This window comes from Uloborus diversus, chromosome 2 (genome assembly GCF_026930045.1).
Source record: "Uloborus diversus isolate 005 chromosome 2, Udiv.v.3.1, whole genome shotgun sequence".
NCBI lineage: Eukaryota > Metazoa > Arthropoda > Arachnida > Araneae > Uloboridae > Uloborus > Uloborus diversus.
In genome coordinates, this window is record NC_072732.1 from 81,054,741 (window position 1) to 81,075,850 (window position 21,110).

General features: G+C 32.6%; 1 protein-coding gene across 3 annotated transcripts in view; it reads left to right on the forward strand.

The window, feature by feature from the left end:
* The window catches only part of LOC129217134 (methyl-CpG-binding domain protein 4-like), a 35,944-nt gene that overhangs the window by 8,929 nt on the left and 5,905 nt on the right, over positions 1–21,110 (forward strand). For all 3 annotated transcript variants that reach the window (XM_054851392.1, XM_054851391.1, XM_054851393.1), the window contains exons 5-6: positions 8,278–8,400; positions 9,547–9,717. In XM_054851392.1, the coding sequence (XP_054707367.1) occupies positions 8,278–8,400; positions 9,547–9,717 (294 nt within the window). The remainder of the gene's footprint in view (positions 1–8,277; positions 8,401–9,546; positions 9,718–21,110) is intronic.

The window sequence follows — 21,110 nt, forward strand, 5'->3', positions numbered from 1 at the left end:
CGCCAACACCAAATTTATTATTTTTTACTATAAAATCTTCTATTTCTTATTCAGTGCAGCTAGAAGGTGTATCAATATTGGATTCCTCTGTGTTAGTAGTGATAATTTCTTTTTTTACTTTCTTTACCCTTGGAAATTTGTTTGTAATTGGGCTGCATATCCGTGTCTTCTTTATTTTCACTTAATTCATATTTTTTTACATATCTCTAGAGTTTTTCGATCTAAATCATTATCTACAGCTGTGCTACGAATACTACAACCTTCGAAACTGCTGCTTTCATAGTTTCTGTGGAGTGCTTCTTACGAGCTTTTCCTTTTGGTTTATGAAAAAAGGCATCCTGAGTGGAGGGGAAAAAATATCTAAATATACACATATTGTATAGTTAGTATTGCACTTATTTCGAATTTCTAAAGATATTACAAAAAAAAAAAGAATCATAAAAAATGAATATTTATTAAAAAAATAACAACAGAAAAACTTTTTCAGAAAATAAATTTGCAAAATTTCCTCAAAAACCAGATATTGATCATAATTTAGTTTTTATTATGAATTTTGCAACAAAAATTCCATTGTAAACAATAACTGATAAGTTAAAATTTGTCAACAATCAATGTCTTGGTTTTATTGTAAACATACAAAATATATAATAATTATATATATTATCCCCATAAAGTAACTATTGTAATTATAAATTATTTTTGATAAACAGTATTTCTAGAATTCCTAAACTCTTTAAGTAAGGGAGCCTTTACTCAGTGGGTCAAGCCTCCCTTACATAGAGTGAGTCAAGCCTCCCCACCTACCCATTTTGTACAGAAAAGCACATCGTGAGGTTAAGCCTAATTCAAGGAACAAACTTTATAGTTATAATAAAAGGTCAATATTATAGTATTTAGAAAATCCCATTTGCAAAAATATAAATTAATTACATTTGCTGAAAAGGTCTGACAAATTATGCTCAAAATTCTTACTTTTAATGTTGAAAAACTCTCTTTTCTGAATATCTCCACAGACCTGATAGCTAGATGAATAAAACTAAGATGGATGCCTGATCACATCACTAGCTTTGACGGCTATCTATTGAGAAACAGCTAAAATATTTTTAAATACAAAAATTGAAGGGTGGGTCAAGCCTCCCTTATGTTCAAGGCCCCTAGTTACCCCTAATCTAATATTGGTGAATTTTTAAATTAAAGATTAAGATGTATAATTTTAACAAACAAAGTCGGCAAGTTTGCTCTAATATTTTTATCATTTCTTACCCTCAGCAACAGAAACGTAGGTGATCTGCGTATGAATAGCAAGTGGTCATAATAATTTTGCCGTTCTGTTTATGTATATATGCATCCTTATATTAATATGTAAACATCATGAGCTGGCTTTCCCCCTTTTTTTTAAATACTGGGTTTATGATGTCAACCTTATATATTTGGAGAAGGGCAGGGATGTGGTAGTGGAAGACAGGGCTGTGCTTAGGGGGTTGCAAACTGTGCGGCCGCACAGGGCCGCTAAAATATTTTGAAGTTAAAGTGCCACTAAAATATTACAAGCGAATAAAATATTTCTGTGTGAAAAAAAATGTGTTCTTTCTAATGGTACCAACAAAAAGAAGATGCAGTGGGACCAACCTGAGCTGCAGCGCATTAAAAAGAGGCTATTTTTCATTTGAATGATTTTGACAGCCACTTTGGATGCCAATATGTTTTGGGAAATCAGAATTTATGCACTGCAACTATAATCCATTAAAAGCATGTATATTGACAATAGACATACAAAGTTTGAATAATTTTTGTTCAGAATTTATGATATTCTAAAATCCAGGAAAAAGTTTCTCCACTGCGTTTTTCTTGCGACTTTGCATGCGTGCTACACAAAAGTTAATGAACTCAAATTCATAAAAATACTAGAACGTATTGACGTCCAAAAGTACTTTGAGCTACTAACATTTCAGACTTCCAATGTGATAAAATTTCCCATAATCTGAGCTTAAACATGGCAACTCGATACAATAGGCAGAATTTCAAACTCATTTTTCTATCGTTACTTGAAAGAACACCATGAAAGAAAATATTTATTTTGAACGAAAAAAATTCTGTTATTTCTCATGGTATTAACGAAAAGAAGATGCGTTTTGAAAATAAGCTATTTTTCACTTGAACGGTTTTGATAGCTACTTTGGATATCTTTTAGAAAATAGATATTTAAGCTCTGAAACTGTAACCCATTAAAAACAAATATTTGTACAATGTAATCACGAAGTACGAGCCTTTGCATTATTTTTGTTCAGACTTTATGACAATTTAAAATCCAGGAAAAAATTTCCCCTCAGCACTTTTTCACAAGCTTATATGCGTGCTGTAAAAAATCTAATGAGCTCAAATTTCCAAAAATAATTGAATGCATTAACAACCAATTGTATTTAAGTGCCAAAAATTTCAGGCTTCCAGTGTGATAAAATTTTTTGTAAACTTAGTCTAAACTTGGCTATTTGGCCCAAAAAGCTGATCCGCCATTTTAGATCACATTTTTCGGATATCCTAGATCCTCAGGATTTGGATCTAGGATGCTGAAAATTTGCATATGTTAGTTTCAAAGGCATCTCTAATCCTGTATAAAATTTCATCCAAATCGGGGATGGTCGAGCAGGGAGCAGTAGGTCACTTGACATTGAATGACTCTTCTATATTTGCTAGTAGTAAAAGTAAGTGAAAAGGCGGAATTTTTCATTCTTTTTCAGAACTTTGTTCTGAAGTTAGATTTCAATTGCGTATTTCATACCCCCCGGGCTGAAAACAACGCAATTTGGATACCAGTCTTGGTTTTACCAATTACATCTCTTTCGGATTCCAAAAATTTTCTTTGCAACCATATTTTGTGTCCTATTTTTTCATGTTAAATTTGTAATTACAGTTGACTCTCTGTTTAACGACTTACAAGGGGCCACAAAAAATCGTCCTTAAGTAGAAATCGTCCTTTAATAGAATGCTTTTAACACTATAGTGGGCCATCTGGGACCCTGAAAAGCCGTCGTTGAATAGAGAAAGTCGTTAAATAGAGCGTCGTTAAACAGAGGGTCAACTGTACTTATAAAAATCTCGAACTAACTTATACAGCTGGGTGACTCATTACAGCGGGTTATGTTTTAGGAGAGAATAAATAAATAACAAAATGGTTATTTATTGACACAGGGCTGCTAAAACTCTAAGCACGCCCCTGGTGGAAGGGTAGCAGTATATGTGGCATGTACAGTAGTAACAACTAGCAGGGCCATCCGAAGCTCTAACGGCGCCCAGAGCGAAAGTTTCATGCCCCCCCCCCCTCATACACACAGAAATATCAAGTCAGCTATAACATCAGTGCATAATACATACTTTAATTTCTTACATGTTAATGAACGGAACAATCAGAAGGCAATGCATAATACAAATTAAAAGACAAGCAATGAACATGTTTCTAATATTTGAAACATTAATGCCCCAAAAACTTTTCGAAAAATGGAAATGTTAAAAATCCAAACATTTATCTAGTAAAATCTTATCCCATTAGATAAAAAACAAACAATTAAAACTGAGTTGGTTATTCATATTATAAACTAAGAACACAAATAAGTTGCTGATTATAAATAGAAAAAGTATTTATTGAAGTAAATTACATCAAAATTAGATTTTGATCTGGACTCATCCAATGATTCTTTTCAAGAGTTCTTTTGTGGTTTTACTTGTACTAACTTAATACTAACTTTCATATGTGTTATAAACAAAGATGTTATTCTTTTGCATCAAATATTTGTAAGTTTTAGGGAGAAGCCCACAAATACTCAACAACATAGAAAATCGCTCAGAATTGCGTTTTGGAGCTCTAATTTAGAAAAATCACTGGCCCTAATGTTACAAAATATGGCCTTACAAATTGCGTTTTAAGACTGAAGTTTAAGAAAATATTCGTGCAAGGGTCCCCATGCCGCCTTTCTTTAATATCACAAAAAATGGGTTTTTTAAACAACATTTTAAAAAAATTTAAGTTGAATTTCCCCTGAATGCAAAACATGGCTTAAAGTTTTCGAACCATAATTTTAAACAATTTTCCTGGGAAATGTTCCAGATTCTCCCGTCCATAAACTATTCAAAGTTCGTCTAAAGTTGCGTTTTTGAAACTTCAATTTCGAAAACTTGCAGGGGGAGAAGGAATTGATTTCAATCTATTTTAAAAAATAATCGATCGAAAACAGTTTCTGAGCACCCTCCTTAATGTCAATAAACATGACCTATAGTCGCGTTTTTAAGGCTAAAATTGCATTTTCAAAACTAGAAGTTTCAAACTTTTGACTGGACACCTTTTGACCTTTTTTCCTATCAGATCAAAAAAAAAATTTTTTTGTTTTTTCAATGTGCCCCCTTAAAACTTTTTCGGGTTTCGTCACTGCACGCAAGGGCAGAATTCAAGCAAATTTGTTGAGAACTAAACAAAGGAGAAGTGCCTTTTGTTTGGTTCTAAACAGTTATATTCTCAGAAATTGTATCTGTTTCAATGATAGAATGGAAATGTTTTGGAGGCAGAGAGAGGAATATTTTCGTGCCCTAGGAAAAAAAAAGAATCATTGATTCTGTATTTTGTGTTTTTGACTGTGTATCTATGATACATGAAATGAAGGGGCGCCCATAATTTTATGCAGTCGGGGCATTTTCTATGATGAGGGGCGCCTTGCTGCGCCCCTCATTTTGTGTGAATGTCGTCGTGTTCCGTTGAAACGTGGGGCACCTTGCAGCCCCCCTCATTTCGTGGCGCCCGGGGCGATTGCCCCCCCCCTCTTGGGACGGCCCTGACAACTAGTGATGTGCCGGATCATTAAAAAAGTAGATCTGCGGATCCGGATCATTAGTGTCAAGATCCACGGATACGGACCTCAATTGTTTTTTTTTACCCAATTCAACTATCCAAGTGTAAAATTTGTTACGGAAGGTATTTCAGTCAGAATAATGGCAGTTTTTTCAAAAAATGTCAACTGCAGCAAAAGTATAATCAAGACTATGATAGAGAATTTAGTCTCACTTTTTCTTTTTTTTTTTTTTTTTTTTTTGAAGGATGCCGAGAAAAACCAAAGTGAAGAATAACAGAAACCCCAAATCAATAACAAAAAATAATGTTATATTAAAAATTAAAAAGAAAACGAAACATCTCCAGAGAGCCGACCTCATATTAAGATAAATTTTGCGAGTTAACACACATTTGTTAACAAATATGAACTGACAGCAGGTAAAAATCTTAAATCATTGAGCTTCACTCATATAAGGGCTTAGAATTGCATTTAAAATTTACTTAACAAGATAATAGCTCCTACTGTATATAAATTGGAAGTTTCAAATAAATATCAAACGCAGAAAACTTAATTCTTTCAATTAGGGTCAACATTTTTAACTTACGGCTAAATTTTTACTACCATAATTGTGAAAAACGTTAAAAAGTCGATTTTCAATTAATACCTCCAGTAATTAAAGTTCTACAAAAAGGAGGCCAAGCTAAGAACACTTTCGATCACGTCACATTTTGAACGAAAAATGAACTATCAAAATTGGTTCATCTGTTTAGGAGCTACAATGTCACAAAAAGACGCACTGATACACACTTTTAAAACTTATTTCCCTTTAATTTTTGCAAGGGGGGGGGGTACAAATTGGCTTCTGAAATGACATCTTATAATTGAAATAGGAAATAAAACCTAATTTAAACGGAATTTAAGTCTTTTACTCAAACATTTAAAAAAATTTGCATAGAAATGATCCGTTTAAGATCCGTCAAAAAAGTAACAGATACAGATCTTTATTTTCTCTTGGATATCCGGAACATCACTAGTAACAACAACATGGTGCAGTGATCGTCATGTGTCATGGAGGAGTCACAATGGTGGTTTTTTGATTCAACAAGAATTTTGCTTTGGGTTCTAATTTGACCAAAATGATCCGGTTTGGCTAGAAAAACTTCACCTTGTGAAGATCACGGTACAGGATTTTTCTTAAATTTCTATAAGAAAATTGCTGAGCAAGTGCATGTTTATATGCTAAATGCTTTGGAAATTCCTAGATGAATGCTTTTACATGTGCTACATTTTTCATGATTGTATCAATCTAAGGCCAGCAAGGTTTTTTTTTTTCAGTTCAGTACGCGCGACTCTAAAGTTTCTTTGATACTCAAAATTTTTCTATCTGGAACAGGACCTTGCTGGCCAAATTGGAACGGAACGCAAAATTCTTCCTGGATATTAATTAAAAAATCACCATTATGAATATTTACGAATTACTCTTCCCCAACACATGACAATCTTCACTGTACTGTGCCATTGCTTCTACTGAGAATGTCACATGTACTGCCAACCATCACTATACCACTTTCACCTCCTTACTCTCACCACAACTGACACAGCTGTTGCTCCAAATATTGGAGACTGACATGCCACACCTTGTATTGCCTGCAACAGAAAGGATACTTAAAACCTGCAGCCAGTGGCAGTATAGGTCTTCTGTCTGAGGAGCTGGCCCTGTGTGTAATAAAGTGCAATCCAGTGAATTTAGTCAACAAAAAATTTATATTTCTGACCATTTTTCGTATTTATGCATGTTTATGTCATTTTTTTACTACAAATTGGTCACAAATGTGTCTTTTTTTAAAGCCCAAAAAATATGGTTAGCCTACTTATACTGCTGTAGAGAGGTAAAGCAAGACGAAAATTTTGCAAATTTTTTATTTTTACATATTTTTGCCATGTATTGTACCTGAGCTTTATTGTATAAGCTTGCTTATTTGGTTTTTGTCGAAGATAAAGCACGATAAAAACATCAACTCCCAACATTTCCCTATTGTATGTATGCAATCGAACACGTTTCTGCAAATATCTTAGAAACTTATTTCTGCTGATACTGTGCTTTACCTGCTCATGACAGTGTAGGTAATCCTGCTTAAAAATCATTCATTTTTAACCCGTTCGCACCCAGCGTCACGCGGACGCTACACAACAATTCCTCTCTTATCAGCCCAGCGGCACGTATCCGCTACGCGCTCTGATCGACGCTGGCGTCCCAGCGTCACATATACGCTTTCTCGAAATGGAACGATTGAATTGAATGTTTAAACGATAATAGATGGCGCTAAATGGCTATAACTTTGATCATATTCGAGTCACATGGTATTTGACCTTCATGTACACGCTTCAGTTTCTTATTTGGACCTCTCAATGGGATGGTTTTTTTTTTAATGTAAACAACAGTGAATCACTGCTCTGCGCATACGATTTATGAGGTCTCAATTGCTCTTGTTTATATCCTTGCTTCTCTTTTTTTGTTACGAGTAATTGAAAGAGATATACATCTAGCTGAATAAATTATGGGGGAGGGGAGGAAGGTTAAAATATTTTTGCGTATGTGTTCCAGACTTTTGGGATTCCCCGTTCGATGAGAGTACAGGAAGGATTTCAATCGGCACTGAAGTTTATGATTATTTTTGAATCCTTTCTGATATTGTTCTTCTTTATTTATTCTTTTTTATTTGGAGACTGGAACATTGCAATAAAAATGGTTAGCGAAGTGAATGAAAGGGAACGTTTTCGAGAGAATTATGAAGCAAATTTGAGACTTGTTGCGTGGGAATTTAACTAGTTTAAATTCGTTGACCTAAGTTGTTTTAATTAAAATTACATGAGGAACATATTTTTTTGCTACATTTCTTTTTCTTTGATTGCACACTCACGATGTCTAACTCTAACTTTGTTTTTGTGCACATATTATTTAACTTCGTGCACATAGTTAAAGTTTTAGTATTCTACTTATTTCACTCCCTTCTAATAATGTAATAGTCTTTATATTAATAATTAGTAATCAGTAGTACATTGTTTAAGCAAATTTAAAATTTCAAGTCATTATTTTGAAATGCTGATTTTATATGAATATTTTTGTTCAGTTAGGCTTAACTGCTGTAAATGCTCAGGCCGATGGCGGCGTTCCATTTCGGAACGTTCGGTCCCCGTAGCTGCGCTTCGCTTTCCATGAGCTGGTCCTCAAGGGGTTAATACTCATCATGTAATTTCGTTTTACTTAAATAAAAGCTAGTTTAGAGAAGTTTTGATTTTATTCCACTTTTTGTTTTTACTTACAAATTCTTAAGTAAACTTGATTAATGTTGTATTGTTAGGACAATAAATTAAGGTTGTCTGGGTATTATGATATTTATGTGTATTTTAATAAACCGTTTTACTGAATATTAGTTACAACAGTATTTTTTTATCCAAGGAATTATTTCTGGTAGCTTAAAAGAAGAAAATCGTTTCTGTCATGCTGATGAAGTTTCTAATAACATTGATAAATCACACAAAAAGGAGTCTAAACTTGGGAGTAAAAAAGAGAAACTTGATCGTAAGTAATTTGATTTATGGTTCACTTTATTCTACTTATTTATTTGAAAATATCTGACAGCTTTCAGATATGCATCAAGCAAAATCTCAAATGTCTTTCATGCAAAAACGTAATAAAAAATGTCAACCTCAGAAGTTCTGTACTAAGCAACCTGTATATGCTTCTTATTTAAAAGTATGTATATTCAAGATCTTTTTGTCATGAATAGTTGAGATTCGTTATGAATCAGAGGCGGCACATTTTTAGAAGTTATGAAATCAGTAATGTTAAGTACCAGTAACCAAAAAAATTGGAGGGGTTAGGGGTGTGGCCCCTGAAACTGTTTTTTTTTCCTTTTTGTAAAATTGGGCTGTAATACTGGTACTTAACATTACTGATTTCTTAACTTCTAAAAATGAAATATGAAATCAAAAATCGGGACAGTTCACAACTGTCGACTCTCCTCTTCCATTTTAAACTTAAATTCGTATGAAATAAGGTGAGAAAAGTTCATTTTTTTGGCAATATCAGTTTTAGTTTCGTGAAATAAATCAATCTGTTATTCTAGGGTTTCTATAATGTACTGAATATGTTTTTTTCTTTTTAAAAAGCTGTTTGAAACATGCTCTTCGGCAACCCTTACTCGGGTAATTTTAATATAATACATGTTCTCGGACATGCCTAAATAATTATTTAAGATTGCATTTTTCCTTTTTTTATGCAAAAAAATATTTTTTTCATTTTTATTCATTTTTTACTCTTTTTTTTTATTTTTAACACTTTCAAAATGTTCTACTTTTTTTTTTTTAAATAACAAAAAGTTAAAATTGGTGCCCGCTCTTCTGAATATTGAGGGGGGGGGGACACACACTCACTCACAATTGCAACAGCCTTCAATGATGTTCATTATTGAGAATTTGGAAGCGGACTGAACTGTAGGATGGACCTATGAATTTCCTGCAAAATTTCTTATGTCTTTATTACAGGCTAATTCCATGTAGCTTTATACCAAAAGGGTCATTCCATGTCAAGTGATCCAAAATTTTTTCATCACATTTTTGGATTTCTTTGAAATTTGACTCATTGATAGTGCTCTTCAAGGTAATTAAAATAAGTGTTAATTTTTTGTTTCTTTTAAGATTAATTTATTTGCAAACTTATTTTTAGAGATAAGTCGCTTCTTCAGAAAGCCTAAATGCACATTAAAAACTCCAAGATTTTTCAAAGGAAATTGCAAATGGATTCCACCCCGTTCACCATTTAATTTAATTCAAGAGGACCTTTACCATGATCCCTGGAAATTGTTGATTGCCACAATTTGTTTACAAAAAACAACAGGTAAAAAATTACTGCATTATGTTTTTTGGGGAAAAAAATGTACAAAATGTTTCATATATTTTAAAGCATTTGTTAAAATTTCTTATAACAATGAAATTATATTAACACTAGCAGTACCCCGCACAGCGATGCCCATGCTAAAAATTTAATGGAAGTCCGTTGAATAAAAAACTGACGGCCCCTCCCCTTCTGATGTGAAATGATCGTTTTTCTTTGTATATAACGCGTACACACCTTTTCAAAAAAAAAAAAATTAAGTTTCTTTGGAATTTAAAACTTTTTGTCAAATCATTAAATTAGATTTACAGTTGCTTTAAAACTCTATTTAGCGAGTGAAGCAGTTTTTACTGCAATTTAAAATATTTCGCCAAATAAACAAAAAAAGACATCAAATAATATCTTTCAAATGTAAAAATAATTCTGCAGCTCTATTGTTTATCGTTGAACTTGCCCAGCAACCTCGCTATCATAATCCATCCGTCTAGGGAAAAAAAAACACCCCGTGGAACATTGAAAAATCATCGGGGGGAAAAAAAAGCATCCCGTGAAACATTCAAAAATCATCGTCGGGAAAAAAAGAAAATGTCGTACATTTCACTCGAGTAAAAACAAATCAAAAGCTTCTTTTCTTTCAAAACAAATCACCAAAACAATGAATTACATTAACGGTTGCCTTAAAACAATAATCCTAGACTGAACTGCTCAGTGCCTAACGTGCCTAGTGACCACGCTACCGGAACCCAGCCCTTTTGAGAGTGAAGCGGATGTTTTTTCTTTAGCAATAATAAATGTTTCGCCAAACAAACAAAAAGGTATAAAATCACATTAACAGTAGCTTTCAAATCTTTACATATTAAGAGCAAGCCCGGCTTTGCCCGGTCTACCTTGAGAACAAAAATTGTGTTAAGTGACATATATTCAACAATTAATTAAAAGAATAACTTAATAACTTAAAGAGTAACTTAAATAAAAGAAAAAAAAAACACCATGCAAAATTACCCTTCCAAACAATGACGACAGATATTAAAATATTTAAAATGCGAAAGATGGATTTTAAAAGCATAACCATGGAAACATGAAATAAAATAAGTTTAAGAATTGAAAATGTGAAAGATGGAAATAAACAATGTTTTCAAAAAGCGTAACCATGGAAACGCGAAAACATAATGGTTGAAAACCTGAATCAAAATGACATATTTCGAAATTGATTTAAAAACGCTTGTTACTTTTTTCCTTTGAAGATAGAAGCTAATTTTTTCGACCTAAGATCGAGAGAGATCTGGAGTAAAAAATCTCGCTTTTTCCAATGCTGTCAAAAAGAAAGGGACAATTCCTTCACTTTTTATTGATCGATTTAATGAAGAAAATAGTGCCTAAATTTCAGCTAAGCCTAAAAATGTTTGAGCTAAAAACGCAAATTACTCCCGCCGTAATTAAGTTAGAGCATTGAAATAAAATGTTTGGAATGCAGAAAATTCTACCCTTTTCAACGAAATATAATATTAATATGTGCAAGTAATTTTTCACCCTTTTAAGAGCCAATATTAGGCAATTTACGTGAAATTTGAGACTTAATTTGAATAAAAAAGAACTATTTATCGGATTTTTTCGAATTATAGCCTATGTTACTCAGTAAGAAAGCACCTTTCATGTAGTGAAAGAATTTTTCAAATAGGTGCATTGGTTCTGGAGATTACCTCGAACATATAAACACACAAAAATCCAGCCTCTCTCTTTATAATATTAGTAAAGATATAATTAAATGTTTGATTTTTCTATTCATTATAAGCTGCATAGAGCTCAAAATAAATAAATTAATAAATAAAATAACTCCAGTAAGCTTAAATATTCTCTATGTAGTGATATTTTAGACATTTTAGGCTCTTGTAACATACACTTCTGTTATTATGGAAAAAAAAACATTGATTCTGTGCATTCTCTTATTTCAAATTCTTTTCAGAATTCAAGACAGTAAAATAATGGATTATATACTTTAAGTAATAATTTATTTTAAGCATTATTTCTCTGATATTTGTTATTTTCTGATTCCATATTTATTTTTCTTTTTTAATTACTTTTCAAGTACTTTCAAATTTCTGTTTTAGACATTAAGTAATTTTGTCTTCCTTGTAAAGTATCAAAGAAAAAAAAAAGATGATAGCATTCAAAACTGATAATATTTATTAACAGTACTGAAAAATAAACCAGTTCATAAGAAAAGTATATGTTACACTCAGGTTGAATATTTCTACAACTTTGTAAAATTATTATTATTATTTTATTTATTTATTTATTTTTTTTTTTTTTTTTGCCCAGTTTAAGCTTTCATTTTAATAACCAACTTCTGCTCTTGTAGTGAAATGAATAATATGTTTCTGAATAAAACCTGATAAACATAAGAAATTTTGCCAAACAAGGTAGTATAATAATTAAGTAATATTATAACTGTTTCCTGTCATAATTTCTTTTTATAAGTCTGCTCTATCTGTAAAATAAAATAGTGTATAACTGTACTATATTTGTGAAACAAAACACATTAAAGAACTTGCTCATGTTGCTGTTTCTGTAATCAATTTTACTTTTTAATGTTTTAATTAATTAATTATTTGATGTTAAACATTTTTGTGGCAGTGAGAAGCAAAGGGATGTAAGTGGCAAAATTAAAAATTTGGAGATAATCAGTACAAATGGTAGGTGAACCTCTCTTCTGTCTTGGGGCAAGAGATAGCACTAATAGCCCTGGTAGGTGCTGCTGTACAGCATGATTTAGAAAAAAAAATTCAATCTAAGCCTACCTAGGACGTTATGTGTAAATGTGTTTTACTCAAAACTTAAAATAGTCCACTTACATCCCTTTGCTTCTCACTGCCTCATTTGTTTTTGGCTCAGTAGTGTCATTTATTTTAGTTGGTTGCATAAGTATTTTTAGTTATTTCAAGTCAAAGAAGTTTTTAATCAAAATTTTTCAAAATGTATTAACCTTATTTTATTTCAAATTTAAATGCTAGTGAAATATTGAAAAGAAGTTTTTACGAGCAATCAAGATTGCTCTTTTTGCTATCGCTTGCATAGCTACCAACCTCAAGACAAAAAAAATAGGAGCACAAAATCGTGGCCTTTGCTAATCCTTCCTTCAGTACCTCAAGCTTTAAAAGTTCTAAATACCATTATATATATATATATATATATATATATATATATATATATATATATATATATATATATATACATAGGCGGATTTAGGACTGAGTTCCTGGGGGGGCAGGATTTTTTTTTTTTTTTTTTTTTGAGCAATATTTTTACTGTTCCCCACCCACTCCCATGTTTTTGTCTGTTTCCTGTGATGCATAAGTCCATGCTTTACTTTTTTGTGTGTCGTTTTCATAGAGGGAGCTGGTATCAAGAGAGTGACGCAGGGCTCCCTTTTAAGTGGGAAATAGAGTATCTCCAATTTTAGGGGGCCGGGAGGTTCTTCCCCGAAGGAAATTTTTTAAAATGGATATAAAATTCTGCATTCTGAAAGGTTAATTTGGATAGACGTAGAAATTGATAAGTAGATTAAACAGTTGTACAGTATTGTTCAAACTTTGTAAGAAACAGCCATTTTAAGTTTGAAAGAAAAATAAACTATAGATTTATCATTACAACAACCTTTTTTTAATTATAAGTAGTGCAGAAAACGAAAAGGAATCGAGGTAGCGTATCATTTTTTCCCCCTGGCTTAACAGATTAACAATATGCAGTAGAAGTAATTGGAGCCCACTTTGCTTAGGATTTTCAAAGACTTATCTAATTATTTTCGAGGACTATAAATAAAATTATTTAACGCACTTCATTTGTACTTTCCAGTCTCTGATATTTTAGTACTTGATTGTAAATTTTTACAGTCCTGTTCTAACTTGTAAGAAATAGCTATTTTAAATTTAAAAGAAAAAAGAAACCATAGATTTCTCATAACTTTTCTTCAGTTGCAAGTGGGGCAGAAAACGAAAAGAAATAGAAGTAGTGTGTATTTTGTTCCGTGCTAAACAGATAGACAATATGCAGAAGAAGTAAGATAAAAGCAATCAGTACAAAAGAATTTCCACTGCAATCTGGATTGAATAAATAGCAAGATATGACATATGTGAGCCACAAAAATTTATTTCAAATAATATGTTACAAACTTGAGAACCATATTTTTTACATTTTTAATACAGGATGTGGCAAGGAGCTGAATTTGACATATTTTGGCATTCCTCCCCCTCTACCATTTGTTAGAAATTTTAAAATTTAAGGTTTGTAGCCAAACGTTTCCAAATATTCAAGGTTTTCATGCAATTTCCATTTTTTAAGGAACGAGTTATGAATTTTTTTTTTGGGAGTTAGGGATCCACTTCAAAGTAGGGGCCCTAGCAATAGCTTGTTTATCTTATAGGAAAATTCGGCCCTGTTTGTAATTCACTCTTACCTGCAGATTTTTGCTTGATTTTTTGTAATTTTTACGAAAATTCGTCAGTTTTTACAGTTAAAGGATTTTTACGATTTTACCAATCTTTGTTAGGTTTTTATAGATTTGTATAAAATTTCAGCAAATTTTCCCAAAACTTTTGATGACTCAATTATTTAGATTTCAATAATGACAAGGACTGACTCACTTAGATGATTATGACTTACCTTACTTTTTAAACAGTATTTATAAAGTAAGTAAAATTTACTCTCCCTCTAAGTAAAAAGATTCATAACACTCAGATAACTGAAATTTATTCAGTTTGCGATACTATTTTTCTCTCTCTCTCTCTTAAAAAAAAATTCTAATTTGTTAAAATAATCGTCAATTATTATAAGTGTTGCAGCTTAATGTATAGCTCGTTTAGCCTATATTTTCATTCATATACTTGCCCAAATGGTTTTCAGTCCAAGATAGTAAATTTAGACACATTTTCAGCACCCCAGTGACAGTTGTACTATTTGTATTTAATGTTCTTTTTTTTTCCTTTCTCCTATCAGAAAAGGACATTCGCTTTTCTCTTCATTTTCATTGAACTATTCAAAAAAGAAAAAAGTCATGATTTTTTTGTTTTAAGACTTTGGAAGATGTGTTGTTACTATATAAAGTCCTCCCAAAACTGGGGGGCATTGCCCCCTATAAATCCACCCATACCCTTTTGAACTATTCAAAAACGAAAAAAATTTTTTTTTTAGTTTTTGGAAAATGTGTTGTTACTACATAGTCCTCCCAAAATGGGGGGGGGGGGGCATTGCCCCCCTCTGCCCCCCCCATAAATCCGCCCATGTATATATATATATATATATATATATATGGTGTTATGCATGTGTTCCACATCCAGGTATGCACGAAGTAAATGTAAAATATTGAAATATTAACAAATTGAAAAAAAAATGAACAAGGTATGCAAGAACTTGAAGATGTAGTACAAATGCAAAAACGACAAATTCAACCACAACTACATTTAAACTTATATTTATATTTTTAGTATGGAGCATTTTTATATAAAAAAAAAAAAATAAAGTGAAGTTTCATGATGTAGTAACTTCTTACTATTTCTGAAATACATTTACACTAAAAAGAATGAAATAAAAAAATTTTGGAAAAAAAAAGAACCAATTTTAAAATAGCTCTAAAAAGTTAAAAATAATTTGCTTTTAAAACACCATCGATAAAATACTTTTAAACATAATTTTTGAAGTTGGCGCAAAAAGATAGATAAAATCATTCACAGCCATTACTCAACTACAACTATAAATTTACCCAGGCCCCGTTTCTTCACTATCATATACATTATGCATTGCTAACAGCATATTTGAGTAATGATATAAATATTTCGTTCCTAACTTGGGAGGGATGATTTTCTGAAAAAAAAAATGAACAAAGCATGTTTACACTGGGTTTTACTTTTTGTTTTTGCGCCAACTTCAAAAATATGTTTAAAAGTATTTTATCAAGGGTGTTTAAAAACAAATTATTTTTAACTTTTTACGCCGGCTCTACACTCTCCAACGAGAGCACAAGACAAGACAAGGGGTAGAGTGTGGATGGGGAACTCGGCGCCTCTTGGTATCTCTCGCGAATGTCTCGCGTTGCGTCCAGTAAATGTCGGTAAATAGTTCCCGAGTCAAAGGAGCACGAGAGGCTACTGCAGCGCCATCTGTCCGTCGCGCGGAATTTGCTTTGTTTTGGTTTTCAGAAAGCAAATCGCAGTTCGCCATGTCTAATAATTAGGTTTGGAACAACTCTCTGGAGTTGAAATTTTTGGAAATTTTTCAAACAGAGCCTATAATTTGGAACGCAAAGCACACGGATCATAAAAATAAGCAAAAGGTTTGATGCATGGAATCGCATTTCTTCTGGCTGCTTCTTATGTAAAATGACTCCTTGTTTCCAAATACGACCACCTTTCCCCCATCTCGCCCCCCTTTTAGATTTTCCCCCACCCCTTCTTTAAATCAGAGCCATTTTTTTAAAACTTGGAGTGGGAAAAGAGCATTACAATAACCGTTAACATTACCCTGAATGACTAGAGATGTGCAAAGCTCAAAATTTTGTGCATATGTAGCAACAAATAAAACTTGCCCCCCCCCCAAATTCAAAAAGGGGGGATTTTCTACAAAAATCGGTACGTGTAGGAGGAAAACGGAGATCATATTTGGATTCAGGGGGTCAATTAGCAGAAGAATCAGGCGGAATAGCCTCAGAATCATTTGAAATTTTTTTTTTGCTGCGCAGTGTGTTTTGGGGGGGGGGGGGGAGTGCCCCCATGTTTTCCTTTTTGCCACATATGCACAAGATTTTGAGCTTTGGACAGCTCTTACGGTTAATGTTTACAGTTAATATAATGCTCTTTTCCCCTTCCAAATTTAAAAAAAAATGGCTCTGAATTAGAGGAGGGGTATGGGAAGTTCTAAAAAGGGGGGCGAGATGGGGGGAAAGTGGTCGTATTTGGAAACAAGGGGTCATTTTACCTTAGAATCAGTCAGAAGAATGTCTTTTCGAAAGAAAACCTGCGATTCAATCGTATGCAACGTGCCACATGCACAAGACACTTTTTTTTTTTAATTTCTTTTACATCGCGAAAATTTTTTTGGATATAGGAGTCATTCATAGAAGAGTCTTATAACTCTCATTCTGCACCGAAATTTTTTTTACAAACATCTTTTTTAAAAAAGCAGAATAAAAAGATCGTTTTTCGTTATTTTTCTAATATTGGGGGGGGGGGGTATACACCCCAAGTCCCCCTTTTTGCGATTGGTGTCCATAATCTTGAACTGTGAACTTCTCTTGCCCATCAAAACTATTATTAGCAGTTAATATAAAGCTCCTTTCACTTCCAAAAAAAAAAATACTTGCTCTAAAACTAAGGAAATTTTTAAAAAACTTGGGGGGGGGGGGGACTTTAATAAAATTGGGACGTATAGGAGGAAAACGGAGGTCATATTCGGATTCAGGGAGTCATTTTACATAAGAATCAGAAATGTCAGAAGCATTTCGAAGGGTTTTTTTGCCGCACAGTGTAATTCAATGCTATGAAAATCATGAGTACAGATCTTTATATTTTATTTTTATAACTACATTGTATAATATTGTGGCCATTTTTGGTTGTAATCTTAATTTTTAAATTCACATTTGTTGTCATAAAACAATTTCATAAAAATAGCGGATAAACATATTTGTCAACCACCATCTCTTCTTCCTCAACTTCTTTTTTGCCTTCTTGGTGTTGTAAATGTGTAGGTAGTTGTATGTAAAAAGAATACAGGCACATCGCAAAATCTGCATCTACTTCGTGGTCCATTTTGTAAACAAACAAGCGGATTGACAGTTGAAACGCGCGCGAATGCTCGTGACATCACCGGCTTCTGCGCGCGCAAACACCTCGCCCGAGAGTGTGAACGGCTCTCTCGTTCAACGCTTCCCTCGCCATGACGTCACAGATCTCTCGGCAAAAAAAACCTCTCGTGCTTTTCAGGGAGAGTGTGGAGCAGGCATTAGAGCAATTTTAAAATTGGTTCTTTTTTTTTTTCCAAAATTTTTTTTGGTTACCATAAAATGGCGCTAAACAGTTTCATCCGAAATGTTTCCAAAATAAGTAGTTAAATTTGGCGATTGTTTGAAATTGTACAAAAAAAAATGCTTTAAAGATTCTTTTAATGGCGATATTTTGTTTAAATGATGAAAGCTGAGAAACTACGAAATCTTTGGCTTCAAAACAGCGACAGTTGAAAAAACTGCCAAATGCATCAGCTAGTGAAATCTTTCTGCAAAAATTTTGGCGAGATTTTTGCTGGTAGATTGGATAGTGAGAAAGTGTCCCATCAGCGCAAATAATAATAATAGTAAACATTAATTATATTAAATTTCCATTTAAATGGATAATAATCAGCCAAATCCATTTGCGAATCTTGTGAAAAAACGTTAAGATTTGACTTGAGAAAATCCCCAAACAGTCAGACGAAATGCAAAAATATTCAACAATCAACAATTCTAGATATCAACTGGGAGTTGAGATGATATACTAAATATTGAATTTGGTTGATGAAAACTTTCGAACATGGAATTAAAAAGCTTATAACTTGTTTTTTATACAACTTAGAACTTTCTAACAGATGCAATCTTCAGCAGAAAAAAATCAGCGCTTTTGATGGACACATAATGTTAACACATGCAAGAATTTTTTCTCCCCATCATTGGTGCATTTATGCGAAAATTGGGACTTCAATTAGAATAAAAAAGGAACTATCAGTTGGCATTTTTTGGAATTGGTCCATAAACTTTCCCAGTACTAAAAAAGAACAAACAGTGTAAGTTTCAGCCAAATCTGCCAAGTAGTTTCTGAGAGCTTAGGGAACACACAGCCACACCATTTATCAACACCCATTTATGTATATACTAGTGGCACCCGCACGACTTTGCCCGTAATAGAAAAATCAAAAGGTCTTTTGGTTCGCCTGTATATTTACAAATAATGTATGGCCAATTTTCCTGCCAGTTGGCTGATACCCATCTTACGGTTCCACGTTATGATAATTTCGTATCTCGCCAATTGGCTTGTGCTCATGTTACGGTTCCCCGTTATGATAATTTCGTAATTTACTCGCCCATCTTATGATATATTTTTTTTCTTAAAATTGGAATAGAAAAAGAACCACATCAAATTTTCGAAAAATCGCTTCGAGGTGCACACCCCCATGCCACATACTAACTTTGTGCCAAATTTCATGAAAATCGGCCAAACGGTTTAGGCGCTATGCGCGTCACAGACATCCTACAGACATCCAAACATCCTCCGGACAGAGAGACTTTCAGCTTTATTATTAGTAAAGATATTAGGGTGGTCCTTATTTATATGGGAAATTTTTTTTTTCGGAATTTAACAAGTGACGCCTCCCTAGTTTTGTGACACTATAATAAAAAGTAATCGGTGCAAAATTTTAACTTGATCGGTCAATAATAACACGTGCCCCTAGGATGTTGAACTTTAACACTTTTGATAATTTTCCCACAAATCTTTGAGTTTTTACTTAAGACCTCTTACATTGTTTCTCCTTCATTTGCAAAATATTTTTACAACGAGGTAGCACTAAAATCAATCTTTTTAATTACTTCATATCATCTAAAGGTTTTACATTAAATAAGAAAGAAATAGTGCTTTAGAAACTTTACCTTAATCGTACGCTTTTCTCAATGTATCTCAATCGTGTGCATTTTTTCCCCGACAGTTAATAATCGTGGAAGGATTGGGGGCATTGAGAAAGATTTTCAGCGTAAAGAAAGGAAATACACCACTCGGAGCATCCCAGGTTATCGAACCCACGTTTACCCGGCATTTGTTTGTCAGTAAAGTTTACCTCAAAGCCACGAAGGCTCCCAACGCATAATGAATGAGGCATAATGAGTGATATGGTTTACAAAATCATTCAAATAAATTAATGAAAAACAAATTCTTTCGTAAAAATTGTCATTTTCGTGGAATTGCACAGTGAAAATTCGTGTTTACATACATAAAATATGCTTTATCATAAAATCTGTTATTCCTTTTGGTAGGAATATACTATAGTTTCAGCTGATTCAACTGGAGTGAGTATTTTGATGACTAAATTTTTTTCTTCGGTAATAATTTGCCTTCGTTGTAACTGTAACAGATGTTTCAATAAAATACCTTTTTATCAGGAGCGGCACGGATTTTCATTCTGTTCTTTAAGTACTGAGTATTTCAACAAATTTATTCTTTGGGTTGGCAGATTTTCACTTGATTCTGATTCAGCAATCAGGATTGCTCATAGTGTTCACATTGCCCAATGTCTTACATTTGTCAAAACCTACTCTCCTTGCAAACGGTAGATAGCGAGTAATGCGATCATTATCATGTTTTTGCATGTACAAATAGTGTTTATTTTTATTTATTACTTTTTTTTCTGCTTGTAAATATTTTGAGACGACAAATCTAAGTTTAGTGATATTTCTATTTCTTTGCTTCTTTTATTGGCAGTATCTTTCGGATTGGAGAGTTAAAAGTTATTATCATTTTTTTTTAACTTAAAACGTTTTTCTACAGTGATTTTAAATGATTCTAAGCATATTTAAATTAGATGCTATTTTCTTTGAAAGAGAAAACTCTGACGGACAGGTGTAATTTTTATTTCAGGATTTTTTTTTAATTACTTTATGGGCTATGTTTGGAGCTTAGACAAAATTATATGTGCACATTTTACTAACGAAACAGAATCTTTCTTTTTATTTCGGAGTGGAAAGGGAAATTTACACTTTCTCTAAGAGTTTTTTTATTTAATTTTATAGCAGGAGCAGAGCCGTGCGGGTACTGCTAGTATATATTTTACTTGGCTTTTTAGTTTTGCTGCGTTGCGCATCTATGGTTCTGGTGTGGTCTTTTCAATATTTTTCACTTTTATTATTATTATTATATGTATACATATATATACATATACATATATATATATATACATATATATATATATATATATATATATATATATATATATATATATATATATATATATATATATTGATGTATGATTTTCAAAAAAACTACATCTGAGATTCAAATAAAATAATTTTATACTAAAAAAGCATCATATGTAGGTTTATATTGAAAAATAAAATAACACGTTACTTTTTAAGCATGGAGGTAAAGGTTTATAAAATTTCATAGTAAAGGTCAAGGCTCAGAAATTTTCTAAGCTGTCAGCAGCCACTAGACCCCAAAAACTAAGTGGCGCCCACTGTCGCCAAGTTTTGAAACACAAACTGGGGGAGGGTGTAGTTTTTACAACTTTCATTAAAAAATAATGAATAGGACTATGTACGTTCAAAAAGATAAATTCAATACTTTTTTTACCCATAGAAAATTTAAGTTAAAAGTTTCTGAGTTTTACTT